The sequence below is a fragment of the Chaetura pelagica genome, unplaced genomic scaffold (genome assembly GCF_000747805.2).
Source record: "Chaetura pelagica isolate M959 unplaced genomic scaffold, ChaPel_1.0 scaffold336, whole genome shotgun sequence".
In the NCBI taxonomy this organism is placed as follows: Eukaryota; Metazoa; Chordata; class Aves; order Apodiformes; family Apodidae; genus Chaetura; species Chaetura pelagica.
In genome coordinates, this window is record NW_009953652.1 from 1,298,609 (window position 1) to 1,315,746 (window position 17,138).

Here is a 17,138-nt window from a genome sequence, read left to right on the forward strand (position 1 = left end):
AGGTGTGCCTGAAATCAGTAATGGCTAAAGTGTTCCCATACATTAGAGTCAAAAGCAAAGTTAAGGCACTTCACTTTTAGGACAAAATCATATTCCTGGGGCTAACAGCTATTGACTAATGCTATTGACTGGCCTTGGAGATCAACAGTCTTAACTAGCAAAGGCAAGTGAACACTTCTATGATTTTCAAAACCCGTGCTCTTTGATAAACTTTTTCAGAGTAAGAAAAGAGGAAATGCTAACATACAGTGTAAATTCTTAGTTGCTAAACTGACATAGATTAGAACTACCACTGTAAACTTCAATGTGCCTGCATGCACATTCAACCTATCACTATATGAACAAATCTGGCCCAGTGCACAGACTCCCAAATGACTCTAGACAAAATCAGTCATATTTACCAGGATAGGGATTTCTCATCTGTTTGTTTTTATGTTTTTTTCCCCATCCCTCCCTCAAGATAAATGAGGATAACAGCAAAAGTCCTAGGAGCCCCATAAGCAGGTGCAGGAAGGAAGGGGTTGGACTAGATGCAATATGAAACAAATCCAATTTTCTAAAGTCAAGTTCAGTTGCAAAAAAACAAGGAGCCCTTGTGTTAAGGAATTGGATTCCACCTCTACTACAGTTCCTCAATGTTAATATAATTTACTTGTAACATGCAAATAACAGTTTTAAGAGGCAGAGCCTTTCAGAAAACTTCTTGCTTTCCTTGTGCAATTTCTTACATCTAACAATTTTCCATCTCCTCCAATGAATGTTTTGCTCTAGATTTCTAACTTTGTCACCACATTACATTGCCTAGACTTTTTTAATTAACAGAACTTCATTCATAAAAATTCCAAGTCAACACAAAAAAACAGTAACTTTTCTAACAATGCCTGGCCTATATAAATACAGAACACATTCCTAGCAGCAGTTGTTTTGACTGGTTTCCACCTTCAGTCTGAAAGGTGGCAACAACCAATCTTTAAAAAATCTTATAATGGCTACCTATGTATGAAAACTTTTTTGCCTTGAATGCTCAGTGACCCAACGAATTTCAAGAGTGCAAATACTGACACGCTGTGGACAGATGAAGTAAAACATGATTGTACACTTGTATGAGTAAGCACTTGCCGGGTCACACATTATTGATACTTTTTCTAAAGACGTTTCACAGAATTTGTAACAAATTACTGGAATCATAGAAGCATGACTGAAAACTATTTTTAATGCCAGTGTATACTTTTGAATACTGATCTTATAAAAAAAGTGGAATAAAACTATTCTATTCAGTTAAGTAGATTTCACTGACTCAGACAAGAACGAGATTTGAAACATGAGGATTTACATTCAACAAAAGTTACCTGTGTGAATGCAGATTAATTTTAGTGTAAATCAGATAATTAGATATGCATTAATAGCTGGAATTAATACACTGGAGGTGAAGAGGCTGGATTCTAATATGTCTCTGGTGTCAGTATTTACAACAGCAGATCAGTCTGTGTCCTTACATAGTTTGCAGTCCTACAAAATACTGAGCCAATACAGCATCCTGCTGCCATGGAAAAGGTGATGTCACACCTCCCTAATACTCAAACTACGTAATTCAACCCTCTCTGAGCATTCACCAAATGCTTCTATTTGCCTACCTGACTCACTAACCCAGCAGAATAAAAATCCAGATTTTTTCTTTTCCAGAGTAGTTCTGCTGTTTTAGCAAGCAGAATTAAGATACCTAACAAGTGCTGGGGCTAGTACAGGCAGTCAGAATGAGCTACGGGCCAGGACCAAGGAGGAGAGTGAAAACATTTCCTTTTTTGTATGTAGCAAGTTCTTACATTGGCTCATTGCATCTCAGGGAAAGCATACATTCATTAACAAAATATAAAAATCAGTCCAAATATCTTTTCATCATGAAGGAAAACAACGTTGTTTTTTAGATCTCGGGATGAGTTCTGCTGCAAAGCTATATGGTGAAGTCATCTTTCTTTAATTTCCAGATCAAAAGCTGCATGTCACTAAATACAACCAAATATTTAAGATCTCTTCCAATCCAAACCATTCTATGATCCTCCAACTTTCCTTCCAGGTAGTTTTCTTTCCCACAGAGCCATCTGACTAGGAGGTCAGACTTCTCATTTCTCTGTTGCCCCAAATCTTCAGCATTATGCAAGAGTTTCAGACCGTTTTCCTCTAATTTTATGCTGTTTCCAAATCACACTGGTTTTCATTTTTAGAAACATAGGTATGTTTTAGGACTCTGACAAACACATTCATTCTATTCAAGACCATCTATAAAGTGATGAATGAAAAAGGAAGTAGAAAAAAAATATGGAAAAAAGTAAGCTGTAAATAGGAGCTTACAACTGCAGAACTGAGTTCAGCCATATTATTTCTTCTATTTCCCTCATAATCCATCTGGATTTCAATTTATGGAAAAAAAGGTCAGTTTCTACTATTATAAATCCAACACATTATACTGTATCCCTATTAGCAGGCCAATACTGCAAATCCTCCAAGTTAGTAAAAGAAAAATATAAAACTTACCTGGAACCCATTTAATCTCCATCCCTATATCTTTTTCTTCCTGTTTTTTCTCTTTTTCTTGGATACTTTGCAAAAGTTCTCTGTACTTGGCAATTTGCTCTTCATCTTCTTTTTGACTTTTCCTGGGTTTGTCATCTTCCACTTCATGAGGTACATCACCACCTCAAAAGAGAGTAAAGTTGTCACAGACAGCCTCAAGAAAGCAATCAACAAATGTTTAGTAAACACACCCAAGGCACATACATTGTTTCTAAAAAACTGTCTAAAACTTTTTCATCTATTATTCCCCTAAAGAGTAACCAGTTTTAGAGTTATTACTGAGATGAAATAAAAATAACATCTGGGAAAAAAACAAAACGACAAACAAAGAAAAGAAAATTTGTCCAGCAAAGGAAATCTCTGATTGGAAACAACATCCTTTACTGCTTTTTAAAACTATTAGTTTCTGAGTCCCTTACAGCAGACTAGTACTTAAATATCAAAAAGTAGCTGAGTAAAGCACTGTGGAAATAGAGTGCTACATTTTAACAAATAATGCTTGCAAATTTCTGTAACCGAGATAATTATTCTATGCCTTAATCTTCAGTGACTTGCTGAACCAACAAAACTAACAAATGCAGCAAGATGGAAAGAGGGGGTGTTTCTTTTTCTTTTTTTTTTTTTTTAGAAAAAAACAATTACAATGCGACTTAGAATAAGCTTTTTAAAATGTTTCAGAGAGAACTGACTTTTAAGGTTTTAAACATGCTGCAGTTCCTTACACTGTAGAAAACTAGGTTTGGGGCAGGCTCTTTTTTTTTCCTTTTTCTCTGGTTTAGCAGTAAAGCCTTATTTCCTACAGCACCAAGCTGCATGGGCAGCATAACTGGTGTCTACAAAGTCAGATGGCAGTTTTAAGTTAACACAGAATGACCTCTAGTTTTTGGCTAAAACTTAGGTGTGACATGGTTGTTCTCTTCCACATTCCATCACAAGAAGCTGGCTTTTGGCTGGGAGCAGAAATCTTTACCACTCAGTTAACTGCAGCTGCTTTTCCACTTTCCTCATCAGTAGCTGGGATCTCTTAAGAGGAAAGCATCTGCTCAACTGAAGAAACTAAGAAAGGCTCCCTTTTAACTGGGTAAGTAAGGAGTACCAATAAATACAAATCTGAAAAAATACAAATACCAGTTAAAACAAATATTTATTACTGGTTTTGTTAATTTTGCTAGGAGAAATGTAAGTGGCAATGCATATTGACATACTTTCTCATTTAGCTAAAATGTGCTTCTGTTGTCAAATGTTCAACATCACCTTCAAAAAACCCTTAAGAGCCTTTTCATTTTTAAGCAACAAAAGAACACTTGACAACATCTGCAAGAAAAGAAAAATGAACTGAATATGTTCTCAAAGTTTGTTCAGAGTTCAAATAACCTTGTCACTAGCTTTCAAGTATCACGCTGTATTGCACAACATGAGGAACCACTTTCTGATGGATATTAAGGCAGTAATTATTTCTGCCAATAGCTTGTTCAAAGACTTTTTGAACAAAACACAAACAAAACAAAGTTCTGGTGCATTAACAGCTGCAAGGCAGAAGAAATACAATTAAGAGGAAAAAAAGGTTAACCTGTGAAGGAAAAAAAGGCAAAAGCTGATGAAATATAGCCTAAAATAAAAGTAGATTCTTACTGGTTTCAAGGAAGAGTAGTAACAGAAGTGATAAACAATTAAAAAGAAAAAAATAAATAAATCATGAGGCAGGTCAAAAACATGCCAATACAATAGTTTGTAGGGGGATTTTGTTTGTTTTAAAAAGCTGTAATTCATCAAAATATAAGCAAATGGAGAGGATCAACACTTTGAATTGCTGATTGACACCTGCGTTAGCTGGGATCACGTTCCTGTAACCACAGGGGTTTGAAGATACCACATTCTTAGTTTAAGATTATCTTGCAATGGCTGAGAAGATAATTCTCTTATTTTTTTTAGCTCAGCCTTACAAACTGAATAGAGATGAAAAATTACAGCAGACACAACATTTGACAAGAGATCTGCTCCAAAGATGAGATTCTTCTAAAGATGGAAAGATAAAATTCGCCCTCACACCAGAAAATTCAGCTATTGATCTTAATGCTTATGGCCATACCATAAAAATGCACTGTCTTGATTCTATCCCTAAATACTCCTAAAAGTCGGATCCTTGTTACTTTTGAAGCAGCAGTAATGCCTGAGTGTCCAAAGCAGCTATACAGGAATAAGGGACAGCAGCTAACCCAAAATAACATCCTAATTCAATGAATTTTATAAACACCCATTGGATTCAAGGACAATATTAAATAACTGCATGTTCTATGTCTGTCACCTTCCAATTATTAGCCTTCTATAATAGTTCTAGCAAATATAAACACATATGAATCCTATTCATTTTTAAGACAGCTGTACTGTCATGATGAAATATTAAAACTGCATTTAAATTTGCATACACAGTCAGAGTTACTTTATCAAATAGGCTTCAGAATTGTAAAAAACTGTCCGATTTTAACACCAATCACTAAATATAAGATTACCAGCATTATTAAAAAAAAGGAAATCTCTATCCAGCACCTCTTCCTTACCAACATCTACATTTCCTTTCTCTGCACTTTCTCCAGCATGGGTGCAGCAGCACAAAACCAATCACCTTCTGTTTTTGTAGAGTCTTGTACTGGAAGCAGAACACTACAAGAGACTTTGCTCCCTGCTCAGACTCCTACTGTGGAGAGCAGAGCTCTACCTGGAGTTCCCTACAAGCCTCTTGGTGCTCCAGAAGTGTCTGGACAACTCTTAAATGTAAGGTTTAACTTTCACGTTGCTCTTTGTGGAGTCAGGACTTGGACTCAACAATCCTTGTGGGTCCCTTCCAACTCAAGATATTCTATTTATTCTATTGCTAATTAAAAATACATTGGCAAAAGTATGTTGTCATATATTCTACTCAGGTATTCTGTGTGGCCATGCAAAGCAGAACAGCAGAAAAGATGATGTTCTTGCAAAGATTAAAAGAACAGAACAAAAGCTTAGACATGAAAACCATAATGCTTGATTTGAGGCATCATTTAAAAGTCCCTACACTAAGTCACTGGTGTTAATGGTCAAAATAGCAATTATGGGCTGGATTTGATGCACACCACAAATGCTTCCTAACTGGAACAAATGCATCCAAGTAACAGAAAATTCAGAAGCAACGTAAAAGAGCTTCTTTGTGCTATGAACCACAACATACCAGGGCACTGAAATTCTTGACATTACAAAACTGTTGTATAATAGTAATACTAACATTCATGACACACATATTTTAAGTTGAAAAATTCCAGAAAAAATAGATTAGAACAGGTCAAGAAAAATTTGTTTATAAATAAAACATTTTCATAAGTTTAAAAGAATAAAAGTGCAGGACATATTATTTGCCTCTTATCACACTCCTACATTCCCTTTCAGGCAGCTGACATTGATTTTTCCCATTTGTGCATAGTGCCACATAATTCTGCTGGATGGAATCCTGTTCTGTATCACTAAAATTAATGGATAAAAGGTCAGGAACATGTTAAAGACATGGCAACATAATTCCTCTATTAATAACTTACTTTTCAAAACATCATTAGACATTCTCAGGTTGAAAATTTATTAGTGTGATAAGAATACTTAAGGTCAGTTTCTCTTCCTTCCCAGCAATGGAAGTTTACTTTTTAAAATTTCTTTTCACCACCCTATTACAGATGCTATTCTTTAACACAGCAGTAGTCTTGTACGTGAGAAGATGGCAATACTTTACTCTGCATCTACTGCTCTCATTTAGATATTTAACAAACATTATTAGAGAATAGAAAGATCACAGAGGTGTAGTTTATAAGTGCGTTTTTATGCAAGATGAGGAACAAATGGACATTAACCCTGCCAAGATATTTCCAAGCTGAGTTTGCTGCCAGATTTCCCAACTCTATAACCAGAAAATTGTAATGTTCTTTTGCACGCTCCAAACTCACCTCTGATGGCGACAATCTGCTTTAATGCAGTATAAATCAATTTTAATGTCTATTTAAAAGACTTGACTAAGGCTTAATGACATTTTCTTTGCCTTGTAATTTAGGGTCTACATTTTTATTAATTAAGAACAGACTGAATTTTAGAGCAAAAACGAAAAAGGGAGTTCAGGAATCTGCATTTTGGTTGACCATATATGGAAAATTTACGTACCTTATGAAGTGAGATGACATTCTCTTTATATTTTTCAGAAGTTATGTATGAGAATCACTGAAAGATGTTACTACTTCACTCAGAACACTCTTTAAGTGTTCTGCTGCTTGCTTTTCCCCTCATTATGTAAGACCTATAGCTTAGAAGCACCAGAAAGCACATGGCACAGCTTTTTTCCTCTGCCATTCACACTCCCTGGTAACCCAAGAAGAGCTACTGCTGGAGTGAAAAAGTTCTGTACAATCTACATCTCCCTCTACATCTTTACATCTCTTTCCACATGCTGTCTAGGCCATCCCAATAAGCAGTCGTAGAGCAGCTTCTTCAGTATCTCCTTGCCCAGCAGACACTTCAGCATGTGCATAGAGGGCCACAAAGAAGACAAAACACTACATTAACCTATGAATAGATTTCTGCAGTGGGCATTGAACTGCATTCATTTAGTCATGAACTACTTCACAAATAAACTACGAATTTTCCTCTGAAAAGGAAGAACCTCCAGTTCTGTTGAAAATTTTATCTCAGAAATAAAGAGATTAAAGTAGCTCTTTAGCACCAAACTTGACAAAAGAAATGTCAAGGTACCTTAAAAGAAGCAAAGAGAGGCATAGGAGGAAAAAAAATAGTGGAAGAAAATTATATTACACTCAAAGGTGCAAGCTCTATTCAGAAAGCAGCTCACCAGGGGTTCAACCATTAGAATAACTCCTAATCACCTACCATATGGTAATATTTATCAGTGTTATTCAAACTAGTTAATTCAAAATAGTTAAATGCCTTCATAAAGGCAGCAGATCTTCATTCAGCATCGAGCAAAACAGCTACATTTCTTGAGAAAATTATTCAAACATATGATGAAATGCAACTTTAACAGAACAATCGTATCAGCAATAAAGAAAATAAGCTATGATTCCCATCACCTGTGATCTTGCCACTTGAAATAAGTCAAGTTATCATCATTATGCTTGGCTTAATCAAACATTAATTATATCATGTAAAGAGATTTTGCAGTACAGAAATGAAAACCAGAAAGCTGTTTTAAAGGTAGGGTGATAATACTGAAGTCAAACTCCCACTAACAAATCCTTTCAGTAAACTGTAACACCAAATTCAGCTTTGTGTTCAAAATTAGTGTAGCAATTTTAGGGTCATACTGGTAGCGACATGATTTATCTGGAAAATCCTAATCAGGTTTGCATAATGAACTGTGGCTTTAGAGATAGTGATTTGAAAGCTTGTACATGTTTTTTCTTATAATGTATAAAGAACACTGGAAAAGTCAAACAAACAGAAAAGAAAGAAAAAAGGTATGTCAAGTTTGAGCAAATTCAAAGAACTCTACAGCTTCCATGTTAACAATCCGAACTCAAACATTTATGAATCCTTAAAAAAAATGTTAGCACCTGTCAGTATTCTGTCATCAATCCATTTATTTCCTAATTGAAAAGAGCAAATAAAATATACCAACACGCTCACCACCAATTTCCCTCCACCTGCAGGTCACACACACAGAAAGTAAGTACATGCCACTTTTGGAGATGTTTAGCTCTGGAGGACAGGTAGCTTATTTTTCATAATAGAACCTGACCACAGCTTTTATATGAGTGCATTATTGGCCTTGTAAGACAACGCTCAAAGCTCTTTCTTAATATATGGATTTTATACGTTTAAGTAATTAGTATTCAAAATACTGTAGCCAACGACTTTGTGGACATTTATTAACCGAAGTACCTTGCTGCTCTTCCTCCTCTTCTTCACTAGACGAAGCCAAATAAGCTTGAAAATCCATGTCAAGAAGTTCCTCCTTTTTAAAAGTTCTGCTAAGTGATGTTACTCGTTCATGATCTGTCTCGTCCCATGTGATATCTACCTTTAAAAATAAGAATCCCACTTGTTGAAGCTGAAACACTGAAATTAAACATTTTAAGTCTGTCTTTTTAGATAAAATTATTTGATACCTTCCATTTAAGAAGCAATGTAAACCTGTTACTAATGTTGTCCATGACAATTAGCTATAATAACCATGTAGTAAAATAAAGAATTACAACTTTTTTTAATTTGTTCTGCAATGAGTTTGAAGGATTTTTAACTACATGAAAGAACAAAGAAGACTCCTCATGCACTGAACGGCTCTCTGACATGAAATCTCTGTAAGCAAATTTCCTATGTGGCAGCAGATACTGGTGTAGAAGCAGCCACCAACTCCTCTCCTTTCCTCATTCAGATGCAACTCTCTCCTGGAATCAGGCATGGATTCCAATGGGGACAATGAAAGTGTTTGCACAACTGCACCCTCAACTCAGAAGATGAAACAGATGTGACTGAAAAGTGATCCAGCAGAAATGACTTCTCAACTAATCTCTTCTCTGATCAAGTTCACTAAAAGGCCAGATGGAAGTTTTGGCTGTCACAAAAGACAGAGTAGGAATGAATATTTACATGGAGAGGAAGCAACTGTTTAAGCCTGGAACTACCACCAAAAAGGCTCTTGTTGAGCTACACACAAACACCATTTTAGGCAAACTAGAAGATTTAATTGTGAATAACAAAGTAATCCAAGTATATCTTGTAATAGAGGTATAATGAGATTAAAATATTGTATTTAATTGGTAACAAAGAAGCCAAATCTCTTTTAAAATCCAAAACTAGAGCTTTTTTATGGGGTTGCAACTTGTGGCTCTGTTACACATCTTTCAAAACATCTGAAATGGAGAAGATAATCAGGAATCTCTTCTCCACTACTTATATGAGTTGACAATAATACTAAACGAATTAGAAGAACATTGCAAAAACATGGTAAAGATACCTTTGATGTTCCCATAGCAGCAGATGTGAAGTACTTTGGTTTATATACAGCTACGTTCACTTCTGAGGCTGCATCTTTAGGCATATCTTCAAATGTAACGCTATCTGGAATAAATCTGACAGGCAAATAAAACATGTTATTATTCAAATACACTAGGAAATTTCGTAGTATAAATAGTCTAAGCTGTTCATAAGTATGGTACCTCAGCAGAAAAGAATTTGCTGAAGTAACAAGTTGGTCTGCCTGAAAAGGAAACAAAATAAATTGACAAGTACTCCACAGGTGTAGGATTCACTATCAGGCTTCTGCACAGCTATTTCACAGGTTTTGGATGTATAACACCACCATCTTGGGGAAGTAAACTAAACAATTTTCAGTCAAGTAATAGCAGAATCAGGGGTGGGTGTTTTGGATGTTTTGTTTGTTTTAAGAATTATCTTTTCAGAACACTTACTATTAAAAATTCAGAAAAAAAAGAATGAATAAAATATATTTTCAAACAGATAAATTAAAAAAATTCAAAACATTTTAGGAAAGCCTGGTATATTTTTAAAATTGACAGGGAAAAATGTTTAAAAGATTAAAGTCATGTGCAACAACAGAGTAAAACAGATTAAAAAAACCCTTTGTGAGCTACATGAGAAGAAACTTGGGCTTTTTTAAAAAATAATTGCAAATGTAATATGATTAATACTATTCAACATTAAAATATAACAAAGTAGATTAGGAAAAGCTGTGTCCTGTAAAACGTTATCTGTCTATGTTTAAAAGCATGAAAAGTTTCGTGTTCGTTTGGCAGAGACCATCTTCTCCAGAATGGTTCAAAGCAAATGAATCAAGTTCCTCTAGAAAATTATTCAAAGCAAAAAACTTATCTTTCACTGACTTCCAAAAGTGCCCATAACACAGGCCCCACCAGACAAAGCCAGCTTCTGTCAAAACTTCTCATGATTTAGAAACTTCTGCTCAGACTAGAAGGCGCTTTTTTGTTTTAACGAAAGGAAATAATAACCATAAAACACAGCTATCACTTAAAATTCTTTCTTTTCCAAATTTGACTTTGGAAATGTTAAGAGCTTCCAGCTCATTCACAGGGGCTAGGATAGTAATCCATTGCAGCTTTATGACAACAGCAGTGATGTTCTTGCCCTGTGGTTAAGCAATCCTGAGAAAAAGCCATTTCTGGACCCTTGGGGAAAGAAAAGAAAAAATGCAGCAGTATATTATTTTGTTTTCTATATTCTACCACTTTACTTAATTTTACCAAAAGGTTGAAGATGCATCTAGAACATTTTACCTGATTTCCCTGAAAATAACCTCTCTATGCAGAGATCCTCTCAAACTTTCCATATTTCAGTAAAAATGCTCAAAAAGAAGAAATCTAACAACTCACTGGATGCCTAATTTATTTGCCTCTCTCATTTTGGTTATAGAATAAAGACAATATAGTTCATTCAACAAATTATTTTAAATTTGCTTTAATTTTCCCTCCCTAGACCAAGACATGAGAAAGCCACCCCTGGAGTTACCTCAGGTCTATGAAAGAACAGCTGCTTTCAAATTCCAGTCCATCACATTCCTCATAAATTTTATTGGCTGTTTCAGGAGAATCACATTCTACAACTGCATAGTAGTATTTTAGCCGCTTAAACTGATACTCCCGCAGTTTTTCCCTATAAAGCCTGCAAAAGTAGAAAACACCACAATCAAGTGAGCTGGCTTTAATCACCTCTCATTTGCAAAATATTTTCATTCAACTCATTACAAACACACACCATACAAACACTTCCCTAGTCTTATCATAATAAGATGAAGTCCCACCAGTGTCCATCCAGTCTTACTCGAGTAAAAAGACCAACTCACATGGTTTTATTCATTGTACACCTTCTGTATCTGACTCTGCTTCCCACAGGCATTGTAAGCTTAAAGTCCCTGTGCAGGGCATAGAGGAGCTGCAGAAAGGAGCCTTTAATAGGCTGTCAAGCTGTTTGCGATTATCCTGGCTCTTAACAAAGTTAATGAAAATGTTCATACCTAAGCAAGGGTACGTGTTAAGGAGGCAATTGTAAGGACAGGACCGCAGATGCTCACGCCAGAAGGAGGCAGTGTAGAGTAAGAAAGTGGGATGTGTGAGGGAAGGAATCTTAACTTGTGTAGCCCAGGAGGTGGTGGTGTCACAGAAGGTCACAGCAAGAGAAAAAGCAGAAAAGAGACTGAGAAGTGGATTAATTGGCAGCCCAGGAGGTGGTGGTGTCACAGAAGGTAACAGCAAGAGAAAAAGAAAGGCAGAAAAGAGACTGAGAAGTGGATTAATTGGTGGAATGATGCAGAAGAGAGATCACAGGGCTGAGGTCTTGTCCTGTGAATCTGAAGGGTACATACACAGGCATCACTGAGGTATCTCTGGGAAATCTGGATTTCTTTTGTATTCCAGAATTTCTAGAGCCCACTGAGCAGTAAACCCCATGCATCAAGATGCACCTTGATGCATACAGTGAAGCTGCTTTCAGCACACAGTGTGAGTTCATCATACACTTCCCTGATACACAAGAGAATGAATTCAAAGGATCTGCACTTATTTTAGAAGCATCCAGATTTTCCAAAGATAAGGGAGTCCACTGAGATGAATTATACAAAAGTGACGCCACTCAGGCTGCCAAACATCTGTAAATTTTGGAAAAATATAAAAGCAAAATCTCTCTAGTTCCAGAGAGACAAGATTTTCAAGGAGAACAAAAGGGGAAATAAAAAAAAAACAGACATGCCTGAAAAGCCTGGACAATGGTAGGCCTGATGAGCTCAGCCTGGCAAGCCAGGACTGCTGCTGGTGGCATTCAAGAAATCTCAGCCTGGGAATTCTTGGCCTAAGTTAAGGTCCCTGTTGGTTACGCAGATAAAAATATTGACAGTAAGCAACAAAGGGAGTTTACTGCTTGAGGAGCAATTTGTAGAGGAGAAACGCTGTATTAAGCTCTCCACATTTGTTCCATTTATTATTCCAATTAGGAATATAGTTTAAACTCAATTATCAGCAAGTAAATTTTCTCAAGTTATTATCATAATGCATTTATTCAATGCACTGAACCAGGGCCAGCTGTAAAGTATTCCTTGAAAAAACCTATAAAATTAAAGCCTCTACAGGAGACTTCTACATATTACATTTTGGAAGCAGGAGCTGATCAGGATTTTCACTGAGAATTAGACATATGATGTCTGTCATTTGAAGACTAAGTTAATACCCATCATTCTCTGTGGTATTCTCTGGAAGATCAAACAGTTCCACAGGTCCTTTTTGCTCTTCCTCTTTCAATCTCTCTTTTCCAAACTCCGAAGGAAAGATCTACAAATACAAGAATACAGGAGTAATTTTTTAACAGCACCAACTAAGAAAAAATATCTCACCATGCCTTTTACACTTTATATTTTTTCTCTAGATCAGTAGAGGGATCAATTCCATAAGCTTTAATACTCTCTTAATTTTAATTTACAGAAAAGACAGTAGAATAGAAAAACTGCCCATTAGGAATGAAAATATTTTGAGAAAGGAGAACAACAGGTACCATAACTTTTTTCATTTCACTGGCCCTCTTCAGAAAGCAGTATTAGACTAAGGTTTTTCAGCCACTTAGAGGCAGACACTAAAAAAATGGAAAAACATAACTGAACTGATCAGAATTTAACCACTTTATTAATAAGCTCAAAAGTGTTGAAAAACAAGTGTTGTGCAATGATAAAAGGGGTTGGAAAGCACTTAGAAATAGTCAGGTTTAAGGTTGGATTATCTACTGTAAAGACCATTGAAAATTAAACTAGCCAAGGAAATGTAGTCTCTCCTTACTAACATCTAGAGCCAATCTCATGAACACAGGAAGTTAACATCTTTGGGATCTATCTTGACTGCATATTGGCCCATTGCTGAAAAGCAGAACATATTATTTCTAACACAGCAAGTTCAGTTGCAACACAGTTTGTCATTTATCATGTTAGTATCTCTCTTGATTCTTCTACAGAAATGTCTGTTTCAATTCTGTAGTATCTTTGTTTTGTTTTGTTTTTAACAGTAAAAGCCATTACTTTTAGAAGTCAGGTCTTACCTTAACAGAAAATACTCTTCCTCCTTTGGGTGTGAAAGAATTAAACAGAGCCAACAAATCCTTAGCCTTCAACCTATCCCAATCCATATTACAAACTGCCAATCGACTTGTAATCTGAATGGAAAGGGGGGAAAAAAGAAGATGACAAAGTTCACAGGTTTAATTCCTGACTGCTGTGGGGAGCACACAATTCCCTAGCTGCTAGCCTTGGTAAAAATCAAAGTCAGAAACAAACTGTGGTGAAAGCATAAAAGAAGCATTTTACTCAAGACTTTGTATCACTTAAACTAGCAAAGGTCAGAAACAGCAATCACCAGAGCAGATAAAAAGGACATAAATAGGGAAGCATCCCAGAACTGAATGCACCAATTTAGGACTGCAGTTACAACATCAACATCTAGGAATTTGTTAGATCATACAATTAATCACAACAGCAACTAGTACCACAATACTGGACTAGCACTCGAGCACTGTGACTTCTTATACACTAATTGTACTCGATTTTGAAGTCCTACTTCACTGTCTAAGGATTTCTTAATTTCTTAAAAGCACAACTTAAAAAATAAAATTGAAGTGAAAAAACATTAGTATTGAACAAAACCAGTAATATTTAAACTCTGGAATTCCTGAAAAGCTCAATTCTGTTTGTTCTTTCACTTATAGATAGCTTATCTATCTATAGGTAAACCTCTGCTTACAGGGAAAGGGAGACACCAGTGAAAACTGCAAGTCTCATTCTCAGCCAACTTAATCATCATACCCATTCTGCAAAAAAATACTTTATGAAAAGTACTTTCAAAAAAAATTTCACAGATGAAGGTCTATAATGAATTCAGTGTACACTTCTGAGTTTGTCATGTACCAACTTTTCAAATGCACATGTATTGTTACCTCATCTCCACGAGGGGCATCTTTATCTAGTTCACGCCAGGAATGCTCTATCTCTGGCTCCTTTGGAAACAAGTCATTTAAGTCCTCATCATCCTCTGAGCTGCTTTCAATGTTCCCTATGCCTCTAGCTGGATCAGGCCCACTGTTGCTTTCTTCATCATCTTCTGAATCACTGCCTTCTTCGCCTGTTTCCCCATCATCTTCTGGCTCTTCTTCCTCATCTGTTTCCCCATCATCTTCTGGCTCCTCTTCCTCACCTGCTTCCCTCTCATCTTCTGGCTCTTCTTCCTCATCTGTTTCTCCCTGATCTTCTGGCTCCTCTTCTTCCAATTCTTCCTCTGAGTGGCTTTTACTGATGTCACGTTGATCACAGGTGTCTGTGCCTACAGTCACTGAAAGATAAAGTGTCTATTTTGATGTTGTAATTACATACGAACCTTTACAAAGAGGAAAAATCTCAGATTTACAGTACCCCTGAAATGCACAGTGATGCGGGAATAAATTACACCAGGGAAGTGCAAGCCACATAAATCATCAGCCTGGGCTCTTCAGCTTATGTGATCTATTGCTCTTTAGGACCACAGATGTATCATCTGTCTCAAATTCTGTGAAAATACTGTTGTTGTTCTATTAATAACTATATAATCAACAGGTAGATTATAGTTTTCAATAATCTAGGCTGTATGCATTCACATGCAATATAAAGTCTTTCTTACAGTCACCTGTTCTCTCTAATGCTCTCTTATATTAATGGCTTGGTGCTGCCATTCCTACGCTTTCAGTCAACAACTGTTGATATTTTGAGGCCTTCATGGTATCAGACCTTACATTTGACATTCAGTTTGAGAAATAATGTCTACAGTACTGTACATTCTACTTTTCTAACCACCATAACCAACAATTTCAGCTCCAGCAATGAAAAGGACATGGATATTCACAATCCAGCTGAAGAGCTAGCACTGATTCTAAAGAAGTGCTGACCAATCCTGATTCCTTAGCAACACTGAATCTGGGTCAGTCGGTAGAAGACCTTCCACGGAGAATACAAAAGCAACAACACCCAAGTAAACACAGTCAAATTCTACTTATTATTTGAACAACTGACCTGATTCTTTTCTTTTTTCTCCTAGGGAATGGTCCTTCCTGGGAGCTTTAACTGATTTGGCACCTCTTGGTTGTGAAAACTTTTGCTTGTTTTGAACTGAAATTGATCCTCCTCCTTGCTTATTATCCCGTTTGTGTAGAAGGCCTTTCTTTCCCTGACAGCCATCAACTTCTGTTGCTGTCTTCTTAGAGTCCTCTTTCAAGTTCAATTTAGATGTTCTTTTTTGTCCTTCACTTTTAAGGTCATCTAGTTTTGTCATTCCTTCAGATGTTTGGTCCACTCCTCCTTTCTTTATTTTGCTCTTTTCCCTCGGGAGCTCATCAGCAAATAGTTTTGCATCTCCTTTAGGTTTAGCTTTTTTTTTCTTTTTCTTCCTTTCAGCTTCTTCTTTACTATCATCTTCTGAAAGGCCAGAGTCAGATTCTGACAGGGCATAAAATTTCCTGAGGTTCTCTGTTGAAGTATAGTTAACAGGGCGACCTCTTTTATCCACTGTATATTTCAGCTTAAACTTCTTGTCATGAAACATGGCTCGGAATCGTTTGTCAATCTTGATTTTACGTTCTTTTTCTGGCATCTCCCAAAATCTGGGATCCCTGGCAACACAGCTAAACCGCCCATCCTTCAATATTTCCTCTTGGGATGACATTTTTGATGCTGTTGAAGACTTGGACATCTACAACATGAAGAAAAAAAAAATACTTCTGATTACAAAAAAACTTCTTTATAGGTTTACAGAAAAAAAAAAAAAAACAACTGAAAAAAAATTAAGCAGCTAGATTTTTAACCTATAACTAAAAAATTCTTACCGAAACCACAGACACCATTTAAATGAGGCACAAATAATCCTTCAACTACGACAGTGTTGGCCACAAATCTTAGCTTCCTCTGATAATGGATATGCAGCTAAAAAAACCCACATAATGACTGCAGATATAGCTGTAATGTCCTACCAATCCCAAACAGAATCTCAAACAGCTCTGCTGTCAGACCTCAGAATTATTCTTCCCACAGGAGTAATACACTGAGAGAGATGGGGTTGTTCACACTGGAGAAGGCTCCAGGGAGACCTGATACCAGCCTTCCAGTTCCTGAAGGGGCTACAGGAAAGCTGGGGAGGGACTTTATATAAGGGCATGTAGCAATAGGACGAGGGGGAATGTCTTCAAACTGAAAGAGGGTGGCTTTAGATCAGTCATTTGGAAGAAATTCTTTAGTGTGAGGGTCACAAGACACTGGCACAGGTTTCCCAAGGAAGTTGTGGATACCGCATCCCCGGAGGTGTTCAAGGCCAGGCTGGATGGGGCTCTGAGGCACCTGGTCCAGTGGGAGGTGTCCCTGCCCATGCAGGGGGGTTGGATCTAGTTGGACTTTAAGGTCCCTTCCAACCATTCTGTGATTCTAAAGCACCACTTGGGAACGAAGCCAGCTAGAGCACGACCCATCCGGCGGGCTCAGACAAGCGCTCCCGCCCGCCCCGGCGCGGGGAGAGGCC

At 36.8% G+C, this 17,138-nt stretch overlaps 2 protein-coding genes across 2 annotated transcripts in view; one reads left to right on the top strand and one right to left on the bottom strand.

The window, feature by feature from the left end:
- Positions 1 to 16,319, bottom strand: part of ESF1 (ESF1, nucleolar pre-rRNA processing protein, homolog (S. cerevisiae)) — a 29,543-nt gene extending 13,224 nt beyond the window's left edge. Inside the window, exons 1-8 of the mRNA XM_010000180.1 lie at positions 15,644 to 16,319; positions 14,539 to 14,930; positions 13,648 to 13,761; positions 12,793 to 12,893; positions 11,083 to 11,235; positions 9,554 to 9,668; positions 8,479 to 8,617; positions 2,533 to 2,694 (exon numbers count right to left, since the gene is read on the bottom strand). Coding sequence (XP_009998482.1) covers positions 2,533 to 2,694; positions 8,479 to 8,617; positions 9,554 to 9,668; positions 11,083 to 11,235; positions 12,793 to 12,893; positions 13,648 to 13,761; positions 14,539 to 14,930; positions 15,644 to 16,319 — 1,852 coding nt within the window. The remainder of the gene's footprint in view (positions 1 to 2,532; positions 2,695 to 8,478; positions 8,618 to 9,553; positions 9,669 to 11,082; positions 11,236 to 12,792; positions 12,894 to 13,647; positions 13,762 to 14,538; positions 14,931 to 15,643) is intronic.
- A 247-nt stretch (positions 16,320 to 16,566) lies between these two features.
- Positions 16,567 to 17,138, top strand: part of NDUFAF5 (NADH dehydrogenase (ubiquinone) complex I, assembly factor 5) — a 7,159-nt gene continuing 6,587 nt past the window's right edge. The window contains exon 1 of the mRNA XM_010000192.1: positions 16,567 to 16,584. Coding sequence (XP_009998494.1) covers positions 16,567 to 16,584 — 18 coding nt within the window. The remainder of the gene's footprint in view (positions 16,585 to 17,138) is intronic.